This window comes from Epinephelus moara, chromosome 7 (assembly GCF_006386435.1).
Source record: "Epinephelus moara isolate mb chromosome 7, YSFRI_EMoa_1.0, whole genome shotgun sequence".
NCBI lineage: Eukaryota > Metazoa > Chordata > Actinopteri > Perciformes > Serranidae > Epinephelus > Epinephelus moara.
The window spans coordinates 20,812,510-20,834,903 of NC_065512.1; the positions used below are offsets into that span (position 1 = coordinate 20,812,510).

At 42.6% G+C, this 22,394-nt stretch overlaps 1 protein-coding gene across 1 annotated transcript; it reads left to right on the forward strand.

Moving 5' to 3' along the window:
* Positions 1 to 2,480: 2,480 nt before the first annotated feature.
* On the forward strand, positions 2,481 to 22,184 carry LOC126392719 (ras-related protein Rap-2a). The gene is made up of 2 exons (XM_050048298.1): positions 2,481 to 3,460; positions 20,457 to 22,184. Exons 1-2 carry the CDS (start codon positions 3,147 to 3,149, stop codon positions 20,692 to 20,694), a joined length of 552 nt encoding a protein of 183 aa, XP_049904255.1. The 5' UTR covers positions 2,481 to 3,146; the 3' UTR covers positions 20,695 to 22,184.
* The last annotated feature ends 210 nt before the right edge of the window (positions 22,185 to 22,394 follow it).

The following is a 22,394-nucleotide window of genomic DNA, read 5'->3' on the forward strand; positions in this document are numbered from 1 at the left end:
GTGCCCTTCTGTGCGGAGTTTGAAGTGGGTGGGTTTTCTCCGCGTGCTCCAGCTTCCTCTGGCTTATTTGGTGACTCTAAATTGTCCGTAGGTGTGAATGTGAGCGTGAATGGTTGTCTGTCTCAATGTGTCAGCCCTGTGATAGTCTGGTGACCTGTCTAGGGTGTACCCTGCCTCTCACCCAATGCCAGCCCCCGCGACCCCCAACAGTATAAGTGGTTACAGAAAACAAATAAATTTATTTTTACATTTTAAGTTATAAGAGGGGGAAAAAGTGAGCACACATAAACTGATTATGCCAATGGCCCATCCGACATGCCAAACAGCACCGGACACCTCTGTGGATAATTCGGCTTCTGTTAAAAACCTCCTGAAAATCTGGATCAAAAATGAGGTGAACACCAAGGTTATCAGACAAAAAAGGTACATTTTGGCAGGTGCTGGGCTAGCGGCCCATCTCTGACATTCCAAACAGCATAGGAGAAACACTGATTTGTACTTTGAAACTGCTTTATTCTGTATTTCTATCAGTTTAATTCCTTGGGTCATTTAGTTTTGGAGAGGAGGAGACCTCTGTGGATAATTCGGCTTGCGTTAAAAACCTCTTGTGTCTGGATCAGAAATAAGGTGAGCAGGTGCTGAGCTAGAGGCCTGTATCCGACTTTTTTTCCTTTTTTTCCTATACTTTATTAATCCCATTCAATTCCATTTTTTCACTCTTTTTTGTCAATTACACACAGGTCTGAAAGACACACACATGCACAAACAGGACCTATACATGCACAAAGTGGAAAGATGTCAGAGTGACGGGGGCTGCCCTTGGTCAGGCGCCCTGAGTGGTTGGGGGGGGTTCGGTGCCTTGCTCAAGGGCACCTCGGCAGTGCCCAGGAGGTGAACTGGCACCTCTCCAGCCACCAGTCCACGCTCTATATTTAGTCCGGACGGGGACTTGAACAAGTGACCCTCCGGTTCCCAACCCAAGTCCCTATGGACTGAGCTACTGCCCAAACAACATAGGAGAATCACTGATTTGTACTTTGAAACTGGTTTATTCAGTGTATTTACCAGTTTAAATCATTGGATCCTTTAGTTTTGGAGAGGAGGACACCTCTGTGGATAATTCAGCTTCTGTTAGAAACCTCCTGAATGTCTGGATCAGAAATAAGGTGAGCATACAAGGTTATCAGACAACAAAAGGTCAGCACATACTGTATCAGCAGGTGCTGGGCTAGCAGCCTGTTTCTGACGTGCCAAACAGCATAGGAGAAACACCAACCAGTTTTAATCACTTGGTCTATTTTGGAGATGGAGAGACCTCTGCAGATAACTTAGCTCCTGGTAAAAACACTGAAGGAATTCTTTTTGAATTTCAACTTTATTTACTAGTTTCCACATTTAAGAAAACATGCATACAAAAATACAGGGGAAAAAACAACTTTTCTTTTCTTCACACCCTGGCAGCAAACAGTAAGATAAATTCCAGTAAGAAATAATAATAGACAAGCGTGTGTATGTGTGCACAGTAGATGGTGATGACCAACAGTACTACAAGCTCACAGCTGATCAAGCAGAGAATTAATAAAAGGTTGCCATACACTATTAAAACTGTCCTTAGGTCCTCGTAAAGCAAACCTTATCTTTTCTATTTTCAAAAGTTGTAATGTAGCAGTGCAGTTTGACTGTACCTTAGGAAGATGATCATCTTTACACTGAATAGCAAAGGAAAAACACTGAAGGAAGTCTGCAATATTACTGCTAGATGCCACTAAATCCCCCTAAACCTTAGACGCTGGACCTTAAAGACTTGTTCCATAATTAAGTTTGACAAGTTCTTATTTCAGATGTGTGTGTCAGGAGGTTTTATTCTGAGTGACTGTCTCCTGAAATTGAATTTAGAGAAGGCAGGCTTTATTTATACAGCACATTTCAAACACAGCGAGGAGATTTAACAGGCAAAGAAACAAACAATAAGAAATAAAAATCAATCAGGATCAAATGGAGTGCGTAAAATAAAATCACATTAAATATAGTGGACTAGAAATACATGTAATGATTTCCATAGGTGTAATATCTGGCAGCCTGCGCTGATACACATCTATAAATAATAAATAATTCAATCTCCTGACTCCACACTGTTAGGCAGCTTTTATAGCAGCATTCTCAAATTTGGACAGCAGCGACAAAATGCAGCGTTACCATAGCAACAGCATCCGGTGCTTTTTTTTTTCCCCTCCTCCTGGATACACATCCTCGAGCCGCCGCTGTGATTGGCCGAGCTCCCTTTGGATGTCACTGGGGCAACCGAATGATGGGAATTTTAACACATGAACGGAAATGCGAGCGCCGCCTGTGACTGGCTGCCTCCGTGCGGCTCCCATTCAGGCTCAAGTGAGGTGTACAGGCAGCGGAGGCCGGCTGTTGGACGGCTCGCACATCCGTCTGAGGAGGAGGGAGGGTCTGTGAGGTTTTTTTTTTTTTCCTCCTCTCCTTGCCTCGGTACGGGAGCCGAGCGGGGACCAGCTGGTTACGCAGCGGCCGTGGGTCTCCACCCGAGAGTATGGCGGCTGGGATTGCACTGGGAAGCGAGGGAGAAGCGGAGACATGCCAGAGATGGTGAAAAGGAAACAAAGAGACGCAAGTTGCTTCATCAAAGGTGGAGACAGTTTGAGTTGGGGCTGTTTCCCCGACGCGCAACCGGCTTGCAACATCGCGCCTGCAGTTTATTCTAGCTGCTGAAAGCCAGCGTTTTTCCACCAGTGTCCTCGATGGAGCAAGTTTGTTTTTTTCTAATGCACACACAGAAGGTGAGCTAAGCAGATGAAAACCCGCACGCTCCACATCATCGGGCGATATCTCCTTCCTCCCCGTGCACATTTTTGGACATTTGCAGTCCTCGGATGCCCGTCTAGCTGTCAGTGTCTGGCCTGCATGGGGGAATTTCTACAATGAAATCCATCTTGGGGCACCGAGTCTTTGTGCTCTGCCATAGCTGAGCAGCAGCGGCGGCAGGAGGGGAGCAGGACTGTGTTATTGACAACCCGCTCAAAATGGGACACGAATGGTGACTGTGATTCGTGCGCGAACGTTTTGAGTTCATTTCAATGACGCGCGGAGATTTGATACCTTACGACTTGATTTAATCCACGATGCGCGAGTACAAAGTGGTGGTCCTGGGCAGCGGTGGGGTCGGGAAATCCGCCCTCACTGTGCAGTTTGTCACCGGGACGTTCATTGAGAAGTACGACCCCACTATAGAGGATTTTTACCGCAAGGAGATCGAGGTGGACTCCTCGCCCTCGGTGCTGGAGATCCTTGACACCGCTGGCACCGAGCAGTTTGCGTCCATGCGGGACCTTTACATCAAAAACGGTCAAGGATTCATACTGGTCTACAGCCTTGTCAACCAGCAAAGCTTCCAGGACATAAAGCCGATGAGGGATCAGATCATAAGAGTGAAAAGGTTGGTGAAATTACGCGCAGGGAGAATTAGTAATGTCCAGATTGTTGAGTGTATAGCTGGCCTGTCAGGCCCTGTAGTTTCAGGGTGGGCCTAGGCCTGGTCTGGGAACTGTGCTTGCATGGAGATGCATCTTCAACACAACATGCCTGCTCTATTTTGGTGTAACACACACTGCCTTTGCACTGCAGCCCCAGCAGCTATACCAGTGATCATGTGTGCTTGTCCTCACTCTCTCTGCAGACTTTGTTTTTAGGCATCTTAGGGATGACAGTAAGTAGCAGGGCAACAGTGCTGATCCACTCTGTCCGTCAGCGCTGTGAAGACCAGCCAGTCCTCCCCCGTCATAACATGCTAGACGCTGTCTGTGATCTGCCAAGCTGCTGCCCACTGTGCCGGATGCTGCAACCCCTGTGAAACACCGAGCCGGGGATACCCAGGATTCAGTGCAACAGAGGCTCTGCAGAGAGAGCTTCAAGGAAGCACAGCTCAAAATACTGTCTGTAAGGGTTGGGGGGGGGGGCACACTAAATGTGAGGCCGGCTGCTGCGGAGGAGAAGAAGCCATGTTTTTAATTAACCAGCTGCACAAGCTCTTTAGGAAGAGCGGCACAATTGAAAGCGTGAAATCGTCTGATGTCTGAGAGCTGTTACACAGATGATCCAGATATGAGGTCACCGGAGTGAGCCGCTGATTGATACGCGGGAGAGGTCAGCTGAGGCTGTGTGGTTCTGCTGTCATGTTCCTTAGCTCCAGACCAACATGCTGTGAAGACACGCTGTGTTGTACATTCACCTGGCGACATGGCATGATGTTGAATAAGCGAGAGCCTAAATGGAGTGTCACACAGTGGATGATGCTGGTTAGATTATTGGTGGCAGCAGCACGCACTGGACTGTGACTGCGTGGGTTCATCAGTCATTGTAGGTGTCAGTGGTTGTGTTACAGTCAATGCAGGGAGTCCAGTGGGCTCCAGAGAGAGAGGAGGCTGGTCTAATGAAGAAGCATATTTAACACGGTGCAGCTTAAAGCTCACACTGTTTACTGATACAGCTAATTACTTCAGATAATGCTCAGCACAAGGACAGTGCAGCCACACCAGACGTGTTTCTGTCTCTGTCGTTTTCCATCCTGTAACCTAAAAAATGAAATTTAACCACCGTACAGATGCTTGTTTTTGTTTCCTTTAGTCTCTGTCACCTAATTGGCTGTTTTTCAAATGCAACTTATAAACAATCCTATAAATCTGTGGCTCCAGATGAAAGAATGAGGTCAACATGTTTCCCCCATATGAGTTGAGAACGAGGAGAGGTGTGTTCAGTCTACAGTGTCTGTGTATGTGTGTGTGTGTGGTGTGTGTTTGTATGTAAATGTATACATGTGTGCTCGCACAGCAGATGCAGCCAGGCTGTTATGTGATTTCACACTTAGCACTGAGTGTGGTGCTGCTCTCTAATGTCCCAGCAGAATTTATTTTCTTTAGCGAAAACATCACACTTCACATGCTACTCCTACACGATGGTGCATTTCAGAGTCCTCTGCTTCATATGGAATCAGGCAGCTAAACTTTAGATTGTGTTTTAGAGCTCCACTGTGCAGAATTTAGGGGGATGTAGAAATGGAAGTGTGTTTCCTTCAGTGTATAATCACCTAAAAATAAAAATTGTTGTGTTTTCGTTACCTTAGAGCAGGTCCTCATTTATGGAAATCGCCATGTTGTATCGCTGTCTTCCTGCAGTAGCCCAGAACAGACAAACTAAACACTGGCTCTAGATTTTCGTGGCAGCGACTGTAGTTAGCAGCCCTTCTGTGACTGTGAGTAGCATCAGAAAAACACTGATTTTTGAAAAGTGAAACCGCGTTATTTACTGTTTTTACCGGTTTAAATAACTAGGTCTGTTTGTTTTTGAGTGGACTAGAGCTCTGCTGATGATTCAGCTCACTGTAAAAAACTTCTGAACACTGAACACTAAAGGAACTTAAACAGTGAGAAGTTTCAGCCGGTTGCAATGTGCAACCCTCACCACTAGATGCCACTAAATCCCCTGAAATCTTACACAGTGCTCCTTTAAACAGGCGAGTTAAAAATGTCAGGTCATTGTTAGTCTTAAATTGACCCCCTGGATGCAGACTGGCCAATCATAACGTAGCATGGGGCCGGCTCGGACCAGGGTCTGACAACAACACAGCTGTGCTCCATTGACTCTAATGCAATGGTTTCAGATTTACTTTATTTTCAGGCTGGTTTTGTGGATTTGGAGCTAAATGTTGTGCCTGGGGCACGTCATGTATTAATGATACTCGTTACCTGGAGAGGTTGGAAAAAGATATACGTTTCTGCCCTGTTCCAAAACCAAAATCAAACTCTGAAAAGTGTAGGGTTAGCTAGCAAGCTACTGAAGATATAGCCTACTGAATGTATACACATGCTGCTTTTGCTTTTTAATGATTATAACAGTGAAAGAAATACAGACCCTGCTGTACAGGAACCAGTGAAGGGAAGCAGGGAAACTATGCTTATATTCAACCAGCTGTGTGTCATCACAGTGTGTGCAGATGAACGTTGTTTGACTTCCCCTGGAGATCCCTGCCCATCTGACAGCAGCATGGGGGCGAAGCCAAACACTGTTCATCTGCACACACTGTGATGCCACACAGCTGGTTCAGTATCAGCAAAGTTTCCCTTTATATTCATTGTCTTGTGTGGCGATCAGCAGTGATGTGGTGGTTCACTTTTACACTGTGATCTGTAGCCTATAGTTCGGCTTTAGCTTCTAACTATCTTTGTCTTTTTAACCTGTTGTTGCTGCTGAGTCAGTTTGCGAAAGGTCAATTCAGTTTCCCGTGTGCAGTTTTCCTTGAATAGAGTTTGTTCTGAATGAAAGTCTGCACATTTCTTTGACAGAATTTCTCTTGATCTGTTTTAAAGAAAAGATGAATCAAAGACTTTCTCAGAAAGTAGCATCCTCTAGCCTTGCAACAGAAAACATTTCATTGAGAGATTATGCTGAAGATCAGAAGAGGTTTGCTTTACTCAGCCGGGTGTTACAGATGAGGTCTGAACAAACTAAAGCTGTTTGTACGCAGCCTATTCAAACCTACACACACAAGATTTCTGTTATTAAAAGCTTCTGTTGACAGCAGTTACATAAGTTGACTTCTGCTCCTGAGACGTTGTAGATATACTGTATATGGTAAACTCAACACGTACGTCTAAAACGGCACAAACAAAGACTGTTTCCTTTTTTTAGTCGACATGATCTCACTGGGTACACACTGTACGGCAGCCCGGCTCTTATACACATCAAAGATCAATACAAGAACCACACAGTGTATTTATTTCTAAACACATCTGACCCAAAAGCATGAGTGTCAGTCATTGTTTCTCCTGTTGCTGAAAGTAAGAAGTGCAGCACTGTTTAGATGAAAGCCAAGTTGTATCCATAGCACCAGTAGCATAGTGCTCTTTGATCAGATGTTGGCTGGATATAATGTGCCGCATTTTAAAGACAAAGTTGTTTGTAGTTGTATTTCAGAAGTTTGTTGGTTGTTAAGGCCCAGACACACCAAACTGAAATCAAAGAATTAGTGGCAATGAAGGCCGACCTTATTGTTGCCTCATGTCACCTATGTCTCAGCCAAATAGCTGCACCTGGACACATCACAAAAACAAAACTAGCACGTACGTTCTGTGCCTGCATGAGAAGAAATAAGTCTCCATACCAGCAGGCAGCAGTAGTCTGTGTTCGTCGTAAAACAGGGAAACGAGAAGACCGACAGGATGGATTTAAGATGTTAGTTAGCCAGTTAGCACATTAACAACACAACCCGGTGCTGAAAGAGCAAATAATATTTACCGTGCGCCACTGTACAACAACATTCCAACTGTCTCCATGGCTGAAAAGATAATCTTATCTAACATAAGAAGTATGTTTGGATCTCACGTCCTCTGGACTTCAGCTGTTTGTTTACTTTCCTCACTTCCGTTTCTCTTCTCATGCTCTGAGCTGAACTGCCAATCAAAGTGACTTCATTCACTGACCCGCTTTGCTGTCTCTGATGCTAATTCGCCATGCTGAATCGGCCAAAAAAAAAGCAGACAAGGACCGACTTGTGCCAACAGTGCAGGACACACTGCCAAAACTGTGGCGACAGACAGCTGGCCATCAGGGCCCTGAAAGGGGTCTCATATAAATACAAGTACAAAATACAAAATGCACTCACATACTTGCCCATTTATGTAAACATTTTAAATGATTCCCAACATTAGAATCATGTAAGATTCTGGGTCCTTTATGGTGTTGTTTTCTCGTTGTGTTTTAGCTTTCACGGATAACTGACCAAATGTAGAAAATGTGATTTTAGGTTTCCCATTTTGCATCACTTCTCAGTAGTTACACCATGAGGAATCCAGACAACAGCTCATAATGCAACGCCATATTAAGACTTTTTATGTTTAATATAACAGGTGCTTTCCTGACTGAAAAAAGACCTGCTTATTGCTCCCATGAAGCAGAAATGCAACAAGTTGAGGCATGCATGTTCTGTGGGCTGGCCGAAGGGCATCGTGGGAAATGTAGGAAATCAGTAAATGCAGTTGGAGAGTACCAGACAGGTCGAGGCATCAAAAGGAACGGAGACATCAAAAAAAGAGTCATTAAAGCACAGACTGATGAGAGAAAATCATGACAACATCAGAAAAAGGGTGGAATTTTCCATAGCTGATAAGTAAATAAAAGAGTAAATAATTCAAATGAAAATAATCTGCAACTATTTCGAGAACTGATTAATCATTTCAAGAAAGAATAGTGAAGAAATCCTACAAATATTCAGGCTCCAGCTTCTCAGATGGGAGGATTAGCTGCTTCCCTTTGTCATTCATCATCGTAAACGTAATACCTTTTGAATTTTGGGCAAAGCAAGGCATGTGAAGACGCCACCTTGGGCTCTGGGACGTTGTGATTGGGATATTTTTAATCATTTTTTGTACGTAAACCAAACAAAAATATAATCAGCGTATGATTGCATAATGAAATGTCATTAGTTGCAGCCACAGAATTTGCATGAGGGATGATTGAAATGTAGAAAGTAGAACTTAAACCACGGCTTCAGCAGTTACAGGTGTCTGTCTCTGATTTCGGTGAACTGTTATTTTTAGGAGATGTAATTTTGCTATGTAAGCCTCATCAGTCTTACTGTTCCTGCACATTACACTGTTGTCATCTCTTGCTTGTCTGTCCCTCCTTGCTGCCAAAACAGTGGCGACCCGTAGCGACCGCATCAGCGTTCATTCGGGTCAGAGGTGCTGCTGTGCGTCGCTCTCACTCTGAACTCTGTCAGCATCAATCAGGGCCTACTGTTAGCGGTACCGACCGGCTTTAGCACAGAGGCCACGGGTGCACATTATTACACCGAAGCCTGCCTGCTTCCGCTGGGGACCTCATCACTCCTCACTTCAGCTGAAGTTAACTATACAGCAGGTGTATATGGAGCATTTAAACAGCAGTGACACAGTCAGAGGACATTGAAGAAGAAAGAGGTGAAATAGGGGTAGCATAACAAACTACTACATCCGTACTGTGAGTGTTGTAGTATGGCTTGCAACTCCGGAGTTCTCATTCAAGGGCTTGTTTATGTGCCAACTGGTTGAAAGGATCATGATCAGTAACTGGAGAAGCAGCAGACTCCCAGTTCTCCCAGAAAGATTATTTTTCATGTCTGTTGTGAAACTGGGTGAAAGAACTGAGCTAAAGTTCAGTGACGGTTACTTAACAGTTGACTTGGCAATTAAAAGTGTGTTTAAAGGGTGCATACAGTGGTGTGTTCAAATATCCAACAAGTTGTTTTTGCCAGTTTTGGAAGTCACTATGTCAGAGAAGGTGGCGCTGGGTAGAGCAGTTAGTCAGAGTGTATTTTGCTTTAGGGTTGGTCCACCAGTTTGGTCCAGACAGAAACATCTCAACAACTAATGGATGGACTGTGCTGAGATTATGTGCCCATGGTGCTCTGAGGATGGACGTTACTAACTTTGGTGGCTGCCTGACATTTCCTTTAACGACAGCAACAGGCTACAAGTCATTTTCAATGGAAGCCGGTGACATGACGCTACAAACTACCACCCGACACTTGTTGCTGTGGACAGGTGTGACACGCTACAAATAAAAATTGAGCTGGCCTCAACTTTTTACAGTTCTCCAATGACGTGGCAAAGCATCAACCAATCATATGTATTTGTTTTTAGCTGCGGTACTGTTTTATTTATCTTTGTTAGCTGATGCTATGCTAGCTTCATGTGCATTGTGGTGCACACAGGGATGCAATTGGATGGCGAAATGTGACGTTAAAATAGGGCTCAGACATAGATATTTTTTTGACCAAATACACACTTTAGATGACATTCAGTCGGGTTGCTTTGTGGCAAGTTACGGTAACAAGCATTTGAGCAGCACTCCAAATGTGCAACTCTGAAATAATGTAGCTGGTCACAGTGTTGCTGTGTCACTCATCTGAAATGGTTTGGACATTCATGGTTCCCTCAGGTGAATTGAACAACAAAATGATTGTAACAAACATTAACAGTAAGAGAGAGCGAGAAAGCACAGCTGATACCACTGTATCCATATTGCAGAAAATGAGTAATTAATGAGTAATGAGTAATTCGCGATGAGACAAAACTGTTGTAGAGCGTTGCAGAGAAAAGTTGCAGCACTGTGAAGTGGCTGGTCTGGGCTTGACTCAAGCTGGCTGATGGTGTCACAGACGGCTGGTTTTAGAACATGAAGCATGTCACCTCTTTCAACAGCCAGTCAGCATGTAATGAAATCAGCTGGTCAAGTCAAAATGACTGCAGACGATGTGTTTGCTTGCTGCAGCAGGTACTCCGTCCCTGCCAAGCCCTCTGTTTCTGTCCTCATGTGTGCCGGTGTCGGATGGTGGGTCACTACTGCTGCTCGCAGTATTGTGCTTATGCCCCCTCACACACACATTCCCATTGACTGATTAATTAGAGCTTCTTATTTCTATTGTGGTGTATTGATTATGAATACAGTACATCCGATGCTCGTTTTATGTTTTTCACTGTTTCGTCACTACTACAAATACAGCTGTAGCCGATGTCTCACTATCGCTATCCTCATTCATATTTCAAGAAGCTACAAATTATATCCAGCCACAAAATAAACCCTGAAAAGCTGGAAATCAGAACTGGAGTACAGACAGTTGTTGCATAGAGATGATACACCATCTCATCTAGTTGCATTGGTGTGAACCAGCAGGTTTTGAGAATGGCGTATTGCAAGTATTAACTTGTTTCAACTTGTCTTGTCGCAAATCTTTGGTCTGAGCCGGGCTTAAAGCTCACAGAGCTGCTTTTGTTAAGGGTTAGCTTACTAGCTAGCCATATTCACAAGATGGCACTAGCCACCCATATCAAATCTATGGCTGAATAAATTGTATACGTAATGTTACTACAACTTGATTGTCAGTCATGTTGGAAATAAACACCTTCTTTGTCATGTGAAGGGAGTTATGCCAGTGGTTCCCAACTGGTTCAGCCATGGAGTCCAGATTTCTCTTTCAGTCTTTAGTCCAAGGTCCACACAGTTCAATACATTCAGCGTCATACTTGTAATTGGCCATGTCGTCGAGTTAATTTGCTGTCTCTGTCAAGTAGCTGTCTGTTAGTCACTCAGTCTACAGCAGGAAACTGTGCTTAAAAAGGAAAGTGCTGTGCCAGAAATTCACTGTACTTAAAAATAAAGTGTGCTTTTTACAGACTTGACACGTTTGCAAGTCACTTGCGGTCCATTCAGAATGGACCCACGACCCACCAGTTGGGAACTACTGCTCCATGCAACAGTTTGTTCTTTGTAAGGGCAGCTGCAGTATGTATTAAAGGGAAATTTCAGTTTATTTCAACCTGTCTCCTATCGTCCTAAATTTGTTTCAAGTGACTAGTGACATAAAAATAATAGTTAGCATGTTAGCCGTTAGCCTAGATACAGCCGGGGCGCATAGTAGCGTCAGACCTGTTAAAACGTAAGTGAACGGGCATACTTCAAGTGCAAAGTTAGTCCACTAAACAAGCTTTTTTCCACAAAGACCGCCTCATATCGTTAGGATAAATGTCAGAGAACATATAGAAAACGACATGTAAACGTGTTGTCTTACCTTACCGGTGTGCTGCCATGTTTGTTGACCATTTAGCTCTGCTTTCCAAAGCGCGGCCGAAATATATCTCGCGAGCTCTAGATAAAGCCCAGCTGGATACTACTCCAGGTGGAGGTGTCTCGTCCTCGGTCACATCCAGACCTTGAAAATAAGGCTGCAACCGGTCCCATTCCTTGCAACTGTCCGGTTCTGCCTTCCAGCTGTTGCTGCTTGTTCTATGAGATCGCTGCATGTTCTCGCGATATTTCGGCCGCGCTTTGGAAAGCAGGGCGAAATGGTAAACAAACACGGCATCACACCGGTAAGGTAAGACAACACGTTTACATGTCGTTTTCTATATGTTCTCTGACATTTATCCTAACGATATGAGGCGGTCTTTGTGGAAAAAAGCTTGTTTAGTGGACTAACTTTGCACTTGAAGGTTGCCCGTTCACTTACGTTTTAACAGGTCTGACGCTACTATGCGCCCCGGCTGTATCTAGGCTAACGGCTAACATGCTAACTATTATTTCTATGTCACTAGTCACTTGAAACAAATTTAGGACGATAGGAGACGGGTTTAAATAAACCGAAATTTCCCTTTAAGAGTAAAAAGAAAAAGGATGCCATTTGGAACGCAGCCTATATATGACTGCTGTGACAAGCTGAGTAGTACACGACATATTCACTGAGCCTCATGTGTAAAAATAGGAGCTAATTATGTCTTTAAACACACTCATGGTATGTATTTCATCGATGCTACAAACTGAACATTGATCTCATAGAGTCCAGCTCTGCACCACAAAGCTCCTCACAAAGGGTTCGGGTGATGTCAAACTGTGCGCTGCTCTCAAACAGCAGTTGGTAGTTAGTGACAAAATGCCATTGGACTAGTCTCATAGAAGCCCATTAAAAAGTCCACTTCACTTTTAAGCTGTTTAAGCTGCCATGGATATTCGGAGAGGAAAACAACAAGCAATTATGAAAACAGCCAGGCAACAAGCTGTCTAGACATAGGTGGTTTATAGCCTTTTTTTGTGAAGTCATAGAATCAAAGCGTTCAGCTAATTAGCTCTTCAGGTTTGCGTCCTAATCTGAGCAAAGTCTGCACCTACCTGTACACATGCTAAACTAAGTGGTACATTAAACATTAACAGTAACCTAAAATGTGTTGTATATCAGTCACATAGAGATCGTTCTGACATTGCACTGATAGTTTCGACACTGATATAATATCCTTAGTGTGTTGTATAATTTTCAGACTTACGAATGAGTCTGAACTACTCAAAGCATGTTCCGCTCCTGTCTGACCACTATTTCATGGAACAAATTTCCGATGCAGTGGCACTTTGCATTTCAGATTTCAGGTCCCGTACTCTGCACAGTAGGAGGAGGGATTTGTCTCAGATGGCATAATTACCTCGGGGAGATAGTAGTGTGCTGTAATAATGCTGTGATACATCAGATCCGAGGACGAGTAGCCTGTATAGTCTGTCTCGTACAATACTCATCGTTTATCTTTTCCATTTTTGCATGTGTTGGCCAGTTTCTCCGTCATCTGTGAATAGCATCATATTTTTTTAAGGAAAAGGAAGCAGAGAATTTGGTTTCACCACCTTGAAAGTATCCAAAAGAGACTTTAAGTAGTATCCCTGATATCGTCTTTTTTTAATCTGTCATTATTTTAAAAGGAGAAAAGCTCATGCAAAATTCATGTGCTTGCCACGGCGTGTTTACCAGCGATTCTCAAGATATCTTTTCCTGATGAAATCTTTCTTTGCCCTGATGCTGTGCCAGAAGAGAGGAGCTTACTCTCTGACTCAGCTGATGTCTCTCCACTGACTAAACCAAAGACCCTCCACTAAAGGGCCGTTGGGAGGAGGCCCAGCACGCAGTCCGTTTCCTTCCTCATCCTGACGGTGTCGGCCGGAGTCAAATCCAGAGGCTCTTGGGCCGCTGGGTTCCACCGCCCGTCAGCAAGGCTTGTGTGAGTTGATGCATCATGCATTATAGATAAGGTGTGTCTGGGCGACCTCGAATGGGTGTCTGCAGTCAGACAGCACCAGTGCTGGGGGGCCGTCAAGCTCACAAGCTGAAGGCTACAGCATGACATGTTTGTTTGTGTCACAGCACAAACACAAGCAGTTATTCATTTGTCTTCTGAGGCTCACGTCTAAAACCATCTAAAACCGCTCCGTATGTGCTCTGTGTTACGGACAAGCTTTGCTTCCTTGCATCAGCCGCTGTCGGGTCACAAGGCAGTGTGGTCGACACCCTTTATGTCTAGGCCCTGGGAGCCTCAGTATCCGTGGCAGCCGCTGTCTCACACCTCCTGGGACTGCTGGTTTCCTCCTCTGTTATTATGACTATATATAGACCCTCTCCTTTGGTACCAGATGTCTTTGTGCTGCACTTGTGTTATGATGAGGCCTAAATGAGCTACATAACTTGCATACGGCTGACCAAGTCAAGTCCTCCATTATGGTTAAAAATAAAAGAACACGCAGCACACAGCAGTTTGGTATGACCTTATTGGACTGGCTTTACTTCCTGCTGCTGTTTGGGAAATCCATTAAAGGGATACTTTGCAGATTTTCAACCAGCTTTGTATCATTACAGTGTGGGTAGTATGTGCGCTCAGATCTCCCTGATCATTCGCCAGCTCATACTACAGATTTGACTTGTGCATTCTTGTGTGACACAAAGAGTATAGGAGCAGATCTAGACACAGACCTGCCCCTCCCTCGCTGTCAAACTCAGATCAAATTTTAAAACAAGGCAGCGCTGATCAAATAAAAACCAATACTCTGATACTGCATTGCCTATTTTTGCAGAAACATATTTTAGTGCACTGTTTGGCTGTAATACAACAATTTGTGAACAGGAAGTAAGTGCCACACTGTTTCCTATGTTGAAAAAAATGGAGGCTGAAAAAGCTGAGCTCAAACTGTAAAACCACAGATTCTTGACTCAAGACTTTTTTTGCCTAAAATGTTTTCAGAAATACATTTTAGTGTACTGTTTAACTGTAATATTAGATAGTTTGTCACCAGCTGCCGCCACATTGTTTCCTGTTTCAAAACAGACAAGTTCGCATTACGTCACACACCATCAAGAGTGTTTATTGTTCTGGTGTGGCGCAGTGCATTCTGGTAGTTGTTGGTTATCTGCGTCTTGAGTAAAAGCATATTCGACAACCCTTTTCCTCTGTTTTCTCTGGTCATGTAGCGCCAATTTCAAAAGTAGGCTGGTTTTATGAAAAGACAATCCTTCTGTCCACATCAGTACTTCTTTATTTATAGTGTCTTTCATTTGATATCTGGGTTTTGACACTCAGCCAGCTCTAAAGCGAGATTCACAGTTGTTGTGTGAATATGATAGTAATGGTGATGATAATTGCCTTGTTAATAGCTGAAACAGATTTTGTCATCAGAATGAATTGGCAACTATTTTAATACTTGGTTTATCGTTCATGTAATTTAGAAGCAGACATCTCAAAAATGACTGTCTAGTTTTTTAGTCTCATATTGGACTGTTAGTGTGGACAAAACGACATTTCAGACGTCACAATTGGCTCTGCAAACTTGTCATTGGCTTTTTTTTTTTTTGCAATTTGTTAAATGTTTGATAAATCAAATGATTAATTAAGTAAAAACGTAGTAGCTGAATAGAAGAATTGCATCGATTAAGCGATTAGTTAGTTGTCAGCTAATCTGCTAATTGATTAATTGATTTTAGTTATTTTCTGTGAAAAAAATCCTCTGATTTCAGCTTTATAAAGGTCCAGTGTGTGGGATTTAGGGGGATATATTAGCACAAATGGAATATAAGTGCTTTGTTAGTGTATAATCACCTGAAAATAAGAATTGTCCTGTTTTTGTTGCCTTAGAATGAGCCATTTATATCTACGTACAGAGGGGATCATCATTGTCCTATATAGTCCGCCATGTTTGACAAACTAAACATTAGCATTTTCGCGTCGGCCACTGTAGAGCAGCCCCTCTGTGACGAACCAAACAGCAGTGGAATAACACTCTTTATTCTGTGTTTTTTACGGGTTAAAATCTCCTGGTCCATTTGCTTTGGAGATGAGGAGACCTTTGTAGATAATTCGGGCTCCAGGTAAAAACCTCCTGAATTTTTGGATCAGAAAAAAGATGAGCACATATTAGCATGTGCTGGGCTAGCGGGCCATCTGCGACAAGCCAAACAATGTGAGAGAAACACTGATTTGTAATGTAAAATTGCTTTATTCAGTGCTTTTTCCAGTTTTAATCACCTGGTCCGGTTTGTTTTAGGGATGTCCCGATCACATTTTTTTTTTGCATCCGATCCGATACCGAGTCCTTTATTTTGAAATCGAGTCCGATACCGAGTCCGATCCGATACTTTGCAAAGCATTAAAAAAGTATTTTAAACTACTTTAAATAGTATCCAAAAAGCTTATCGGTGGTTCAGTAGCACAAAATGTAAACAAAATATCTTCTTCTTCTCTTCAACAAACAAAATAGGCCTCTATCTTTATACAGTGGAAAGCGGAGGCAACAATGAACAACATAGATGAAAACCTGGCCATTTTTGTTGTTTTGATTCCTCCGATCTTTTATTACCGATTCCGATTTTGTAAAAATAACGTGATCGGCGCCGATACTCGGATCAGGACATACCTAGTGTTTTTTTTAGAGAGGAAAAGAGCTTTGCAGATAATTTGGCTCCTGTTAAAATCCTCCTTGAATGATGAACACTTAAGGAATTCTTACCTGGAGTTCAAACTTGTAACATGAGAAGTTTCAGCTCGTTGAAATCTGCTACCCTCACAGCTAGTTTCTTTACTCCTCTATGACAGTAAACAAATATATCTTTGGGTTGTAGGCAAAACAAGACATTTTTAGGATGTCATGAATTTTATCGTCATTTTATAGACCGAACAGCTAATCGATTAAGTGACAAAATCATCAACAGATTAATCAACAATGAAAATAATCGCTAGTTGCTGCCTTAATTCATTGAAAATGACAGAAATCTTTGGTTGCAGCTCTACTGTTATGTCACTGATAATAATATGACTAGTTGTCATTTAAGGAGTTAAATACATGAACAGAATTCAGGTATTAACCATTTCAAGCTGTGTTTTTTCTGTAGCGAGTAACGATTGAGGCAGGAAAGTGAGAGCTGGTGTGAAACATCATGCAATGGTGGATAATATTTTAGATAGTTGGCCTCCCACAGAGATTTACAGCAGGAGATTTGAGCCAAACCACAGCCTGGTGCAGAGTCGAGACACCCAAATGGCACCATTACCCCCAACTAAATGCTGAGTCCCCTGTAGCTCCCCCTGAACGAGTGCAGCTATAAAAGTAAAGGTTTTGCCTTTCAATCTGCTCTCCCACAGCTATGTTTAGGGTTTTTCAGTGAAGGTGGGAAAGGGAATTTAAGGTTCAAAGCGAGAGCTGCCTACCACCAACGAGCCTAAAATAGTCCTCGGGAAAATAATGGCCTTGGCTTGGTCTTTATTGACACCAGGAATGCAGTGAGACCTGAGCACTGTACTCTGCATGTTAACGCTGAGATGCATACGCTGTAGTTTCTCATTCAAGTTCCCTCCGAGCTCGTAGAACATTATCCCGCTTGCGGTAACACGCTGACCGACCTCTAAGATCGTCTCTTAAATCCTGGTTGTTCCTCTCAACTGCTGAGCCGATCCTGGGAACAGAACAGGAGAGTTGAGATTAAAGTTCACTCTGGATGAAGTATTCATGAGTAGATCAAAGCCACTTCCCTGTTCTCTGAAAGTTTAAGCTTATTTAACGGTGAAACCTGCAGCCCCTGGCCTCTGAGAGTTGCTCCGGCTGCTCGACTTGGAAAAGTACCACAGTTGCTACTTCTGCAGTCTCCCCGTCTCTCCAGCATTCATCAATTCCTTGTATACCTGTTACCATAGCAATCAAGGATGAGGATGTTTTTTTCTCTAAATAATTTAGAAGCATGTATATTTCAGAGAGCAAGGACAGCATTTGAAAGCCCTAATGATGTTCGGGTGCATGGCTCTGACTAGATTTGACGATGTTCAGTATCTTGAGCAGAGACATTTAAACTCGGTTCAAACGACGGGTCCAACAGATGGAAAGCACTCCTTCTGCCAGCCTCACACACACACACACACACAGATAAGGATGAAAGAAATAACAACCTGTTGTTTACCAAAGGATGTGGATACGCATGATCTGCTATCTCTCTGATGTTTTTGATCTTTGTTATCTCTTCTGATGTGTTACAAACCGCCTCGGAGGCCCACCGTGTTTCCCGATATCAAAACTGATGTAGTGATTAATTTGGTGAAACTGCGTCCGAGCTGTTCCTTCTTATAATTATAGTGCCGTAGCCTATTTAATTCAACTGACCGTCTCTTCTGGCTGTCCACTAAGTAGTCCAGTTCCACAGTGACATGTTGCGCTCCAGCAACATGCCGGGGAGTTCAGAGCTCAAAGGATTATGGCCACTTCCCACCCTCAGGGGTCAGAGCATCTACTACTCATTTCCTGTTCTTTACTGGGTCAAGCTTTAGATTTCTTGGTGTTTACATGAGGCAGGGTGGGCGGCATGAAGGCTCAGCGGTTAGCTCCCCGCAGCAAGAAGGTGCTGCCCGCTTCTTTATATGAAAAGCTTCCTCCCACAGTCAAAGCCCATGTGTGCAGCAAAGTTTTTTTTATAAAAATGCCCTTTTCTTTCCATTTTCAGCTCCCGTGTTTTGCACCCAGCTGAGCTTTTTGAAAATACTTCAAGCTGGTGGTTTGGAAAAAATCCAGGCTTATGTTGTGAGGAGAGGGAAGACAGATGACTGCTGCACTTTGCTTTGGGAAGCAGGTCATGAGGCCAAGTTGTTCATTGTTGCCATTAAAAGAAAGACGGCTGAATGTCTTGGCAGGTCATATTTCAATAGGGGGCTGTACAACAAATAAATGTATGGATTATGGATAATTAAATAGTGGGTTTTACATGGCAAGTGCAAAAGCTTTATTTGGTAGTGCAAGTAAAACATTTTTAAACATTAAAGGAATACTTCACCCCTCAAATTAACATTTGTATTTCACTTATTCAGCCTGTGCTACATTGAATTTGGGAAGAATATTCATGCCGAACAATCCAAAAACTGGAAACTATTGATGAAGTCATAACTTTGATGATGTCATAATCAATTATATATCAAAACATCTACTAACAACAGGACGTCGATAGGTCCATAAAAAGTCTTAAATTGTCTTAAATTCAGATTCAATGGGTGTTAAATATTTTCAGTCACATTACCGCGGAAATGTCTCTGGCCTGACAGACCCAATGACTTGTGAATATTTACAATCATTGGACAGACCGAAAAAATGCAATAATTAATAGCATTTATGACTGATGAAATTTTGTGGTCTTTTTACATTAAACACATTAATCTTAAACTCACCTAACTGTCACTTTTCCTTACTGTTCATTTTGAGCTGACATCAGTCTGTTTACCGGGAAAGAGCATGTACACTGGATGGATGGATGAATGGATGAAAATGTGTATTTCCATTGCAGATTTGGTCTTAAATTTAGTATAAGGGGGTATTAAAAAGTCTTAAATTTAACCTGGTTATATCTGTAGACATCCTGTAACAAACTCACACAACTCGTGAAGTATAATCCAAGTGTCATTTAGCCAGTCCGATGCTCAGTACTTCCCAAAAAGACAGCCCTTTCTGCCAGGAAACTGACCTCAAAGTGAAACTTACCCATGTCCTCTTCAAAGCCAGACTCCATTGACAAAAACAGTAATTTTACCTCGCTGAACACAGCAGCTGCAGGTCTACCACTTCCTCAATCTGTTGTTTGTTTGTGTTGTTGTGTGAATTTGGTGAATCCAAACTAACCGTTTAAAACATCAAACTCACACAATAACACAACCAAACTAATCAATCGAGGCAGCAGTAGACCAGCAGCTGCTGTGTTCAGCAAAGTAAAATTAGAGCATAGATAGATTTCTCTTAAAGGTCAGTTCTGTTGGAAAGGGTTGTCTGTTTGGGAAGTACTGAGCGTACAACTGGATAAATAAGATTTGGATTATACTGTGTGAGGTGTATGAGAGTTGGTAAATAGATATTTTGATATAGTTTTACTATTGACTTCAATTGATGAAGAATTTTATCAATTTTTGGATTTTTCGTTCACTGTGGAGGCATGTGGAAAAAAACAAGGTTTACTGGGTGTGTAATTGACATACAAATGGTCATTTGGGGAGTGAAGTATTCATTTAAGCACAATGCTAATTAGGGCTGCAACTAACGATTATTTTCATTGTCGACTAATCTGTCATTATTTCTTCGATTAGTCGACTAATCATTTTATCGAAAAATGTGTTAAAATGTTGAAAAATGTCGGTTTGTCTATCCCAGACCCCCAAATGATGTCATCTAATGTCTTGTTTCGTACTCACGCCAAAGTGTTTTAGTTCACCGTCATGGGAGAGTGTGTAAAGCTGCCAATATTTGAGGGTAAGAAGCTGCAATAAGAGTATTTTGGGGTACTTTTATAGTACTTTTCTATGGAAAAAGACTCAAACCGATTAGTCGACTACTAAAATAGTCACCGATTATTTTAATAGTCGATTAGTCATCGATTAGTCGACTAATCGTTGCAGCCCTAATGCTAATAGAGATTTGGTAAAGTGTAATTGTCTGTCTTTGTAAACTGTAAATATAGTGGAAATATAAGAACAAAAAACTGGCTGATTGCTTCCATACAGTTCCTCATCATCACTTTTCTCTGAGTACATCCTCTGTCTGTGTCTGACAACCCGATGTGGGTCTGTGTCTGTCCTCAGGTACGAGAAGGTTCCTGTGATCCTGGTGGGGAACAAGGTGGACCTGGAGAGCGAGAGGGAGGTATCGTCCAGTGAAGGTCAGGCGCTGGCCGAGGAGTGGGGCTGCCCGTTCATGGAGACCTCAGCCAAGAGCAAAACCATGGTAGACGAACTGTTCGCTGAGATCGTTCGGCAGATGGACTACGCCGCCCAGCCAGACAAGGATGACCCCTGCTGCTCCTCTTGCAATATACAATAGCCCCGGGGGCCAGGCAAAAAGTCCACTTAGAGGAAGCTACTTCGACCCGCAGCAGAGAGACACACACTTAGACACACACACATGCACATGCCAATTAAACGGTAGAAAAATTCATGGTTGAACGCGACGGATTTTAACTCCACGGAGCATAAAATCAGCAGTGACATGATTATTAATAACGACATGTGAGTAATGAATACAGTTTGAACGAGGAATGCCAGGAATTTGCCGCAAGAGAAATTGACAAATGACAAAAAGGAACATGCCCTCGCCTTATGTTAGTCTCTTCTGTTGTTCGGGTTTGTTTTTGTCCTTTTGAGGTGTGGGGGGAGGGGGGATCATCAGCACACAATCACAGATCAGGATCTTTACTCTTTAGGTTGTTCTACGGTCTGTTCAAAGTGAGTAAATAATGTTTTCTGGTTTTGTTTGTATGAGAGAAGATGCATCTTTTGTTACCACCACTCGGTAGCTACTGTACACAAATCCAGTAACAGATATCTGGGATCCAGTTGTTCTAAATGTTAAGGAGTATTTGATTTGCAGTATGTGCATTTTTCCTCCCAGCTTATTTTGTGCAAGTGGTCGGCGGGAGGTTTTTCTACTCATCACAGGGCTGAACCAAAGAGGTGACCTGAAAGCACCTCCATTTTCTTATTTGTTTTTTTTTTTTTCCAATCGTTGAAAGTGGAATGGAGAGAAAATGGTGGATAAGTCAGTGTCTTTCTTGAAACATTGGTGCAGTCATCTCTTTCCTATTTTCTCACTTTGAGATACAATAGCAAACAATTGCAGAGTCTTTCACATATCGTGTTCCGTTTTCCTCTCTGGGGGACTCTGACAGCAGATTGCCGAGTAGTAATATAACTAACTGCTTCATCCTGATGGGACAAAGAGTTCATCTTTTCAGTGTTTGAATATCTCTACAGACGATCGCTCTAATCTCTTTTCAGGAATGGGTGACATTTTAAGTGAAGATGCCAACATTTGTCATACTTTACTTTTTTTTTTTCTCCTCCGGTATCAATATGAGAAATGGGGTGCGTACGAGTTTCAACATCCTGATCCCATGCTGTATGTGCTCAGAGTATTCAAATCCATAGTAACAAATAGTAACGACGAAGGCGATCATAATAAGAATAATAAATGGTAGTGTAAATATTTTGTATTGAAAGTGCCAGCTCCTGTGAAGACACTGACTCAACACATGTGGAATTGTCAACTGTATGCATGGCTAGTAAACAAAAAAAGGACTCTTATTGTTTGAGATAAATATAGGCTGTGGAAATGTGCAAACCAAACACATACACGTCTGGATCTGGACACTGTCTCAACTGTACATCTGTGTTGCCACGGGAACCAGACTTTCCCCGTGTGACCATTTTCATTGTTGATTTTATATTTTTTTATGTGACCATTTACTCTTTATTCCCTCTCTGAATGGTGACACTGTTACATTTGACACCTAAACAATAAAAGTGCGTTCAACACTCGACTGCGGCCTCCAAGCTTAAGTGAAATGAAGTAAGTGGACTGACATGCTGAAAGAAACGCTGGTTCTTTGTTGCACTCTGATGCTGGTTTTATAACCAAATTGCTTCTTTTCTTCTGTACTTTTCTAACATGTAATTCTGCATAATTACTATGTTAACTGTTTTTTAAATTTCCCAGAGGCCTTAAAGGGATAGTTCAGATTTTTT

Excerpts from the sequence above, each read along its gene's own strand:
- LOC126392719 (XM_050048298.1), top strand. The coding sequence starts at position 3,147 with ATGCGCGAGTACAAAGTGGTGGTCCTGGGCAGCGGTGGGGTCGGGAAA. Across the intron at positions 3,461-20,456 it reads CAGATCATAAGAGTGAAAAG|GTACGAGAAGGTTCCTGTGA; the intron begins GTTGGTGAAATT and ends GTCTGTCCTCAG.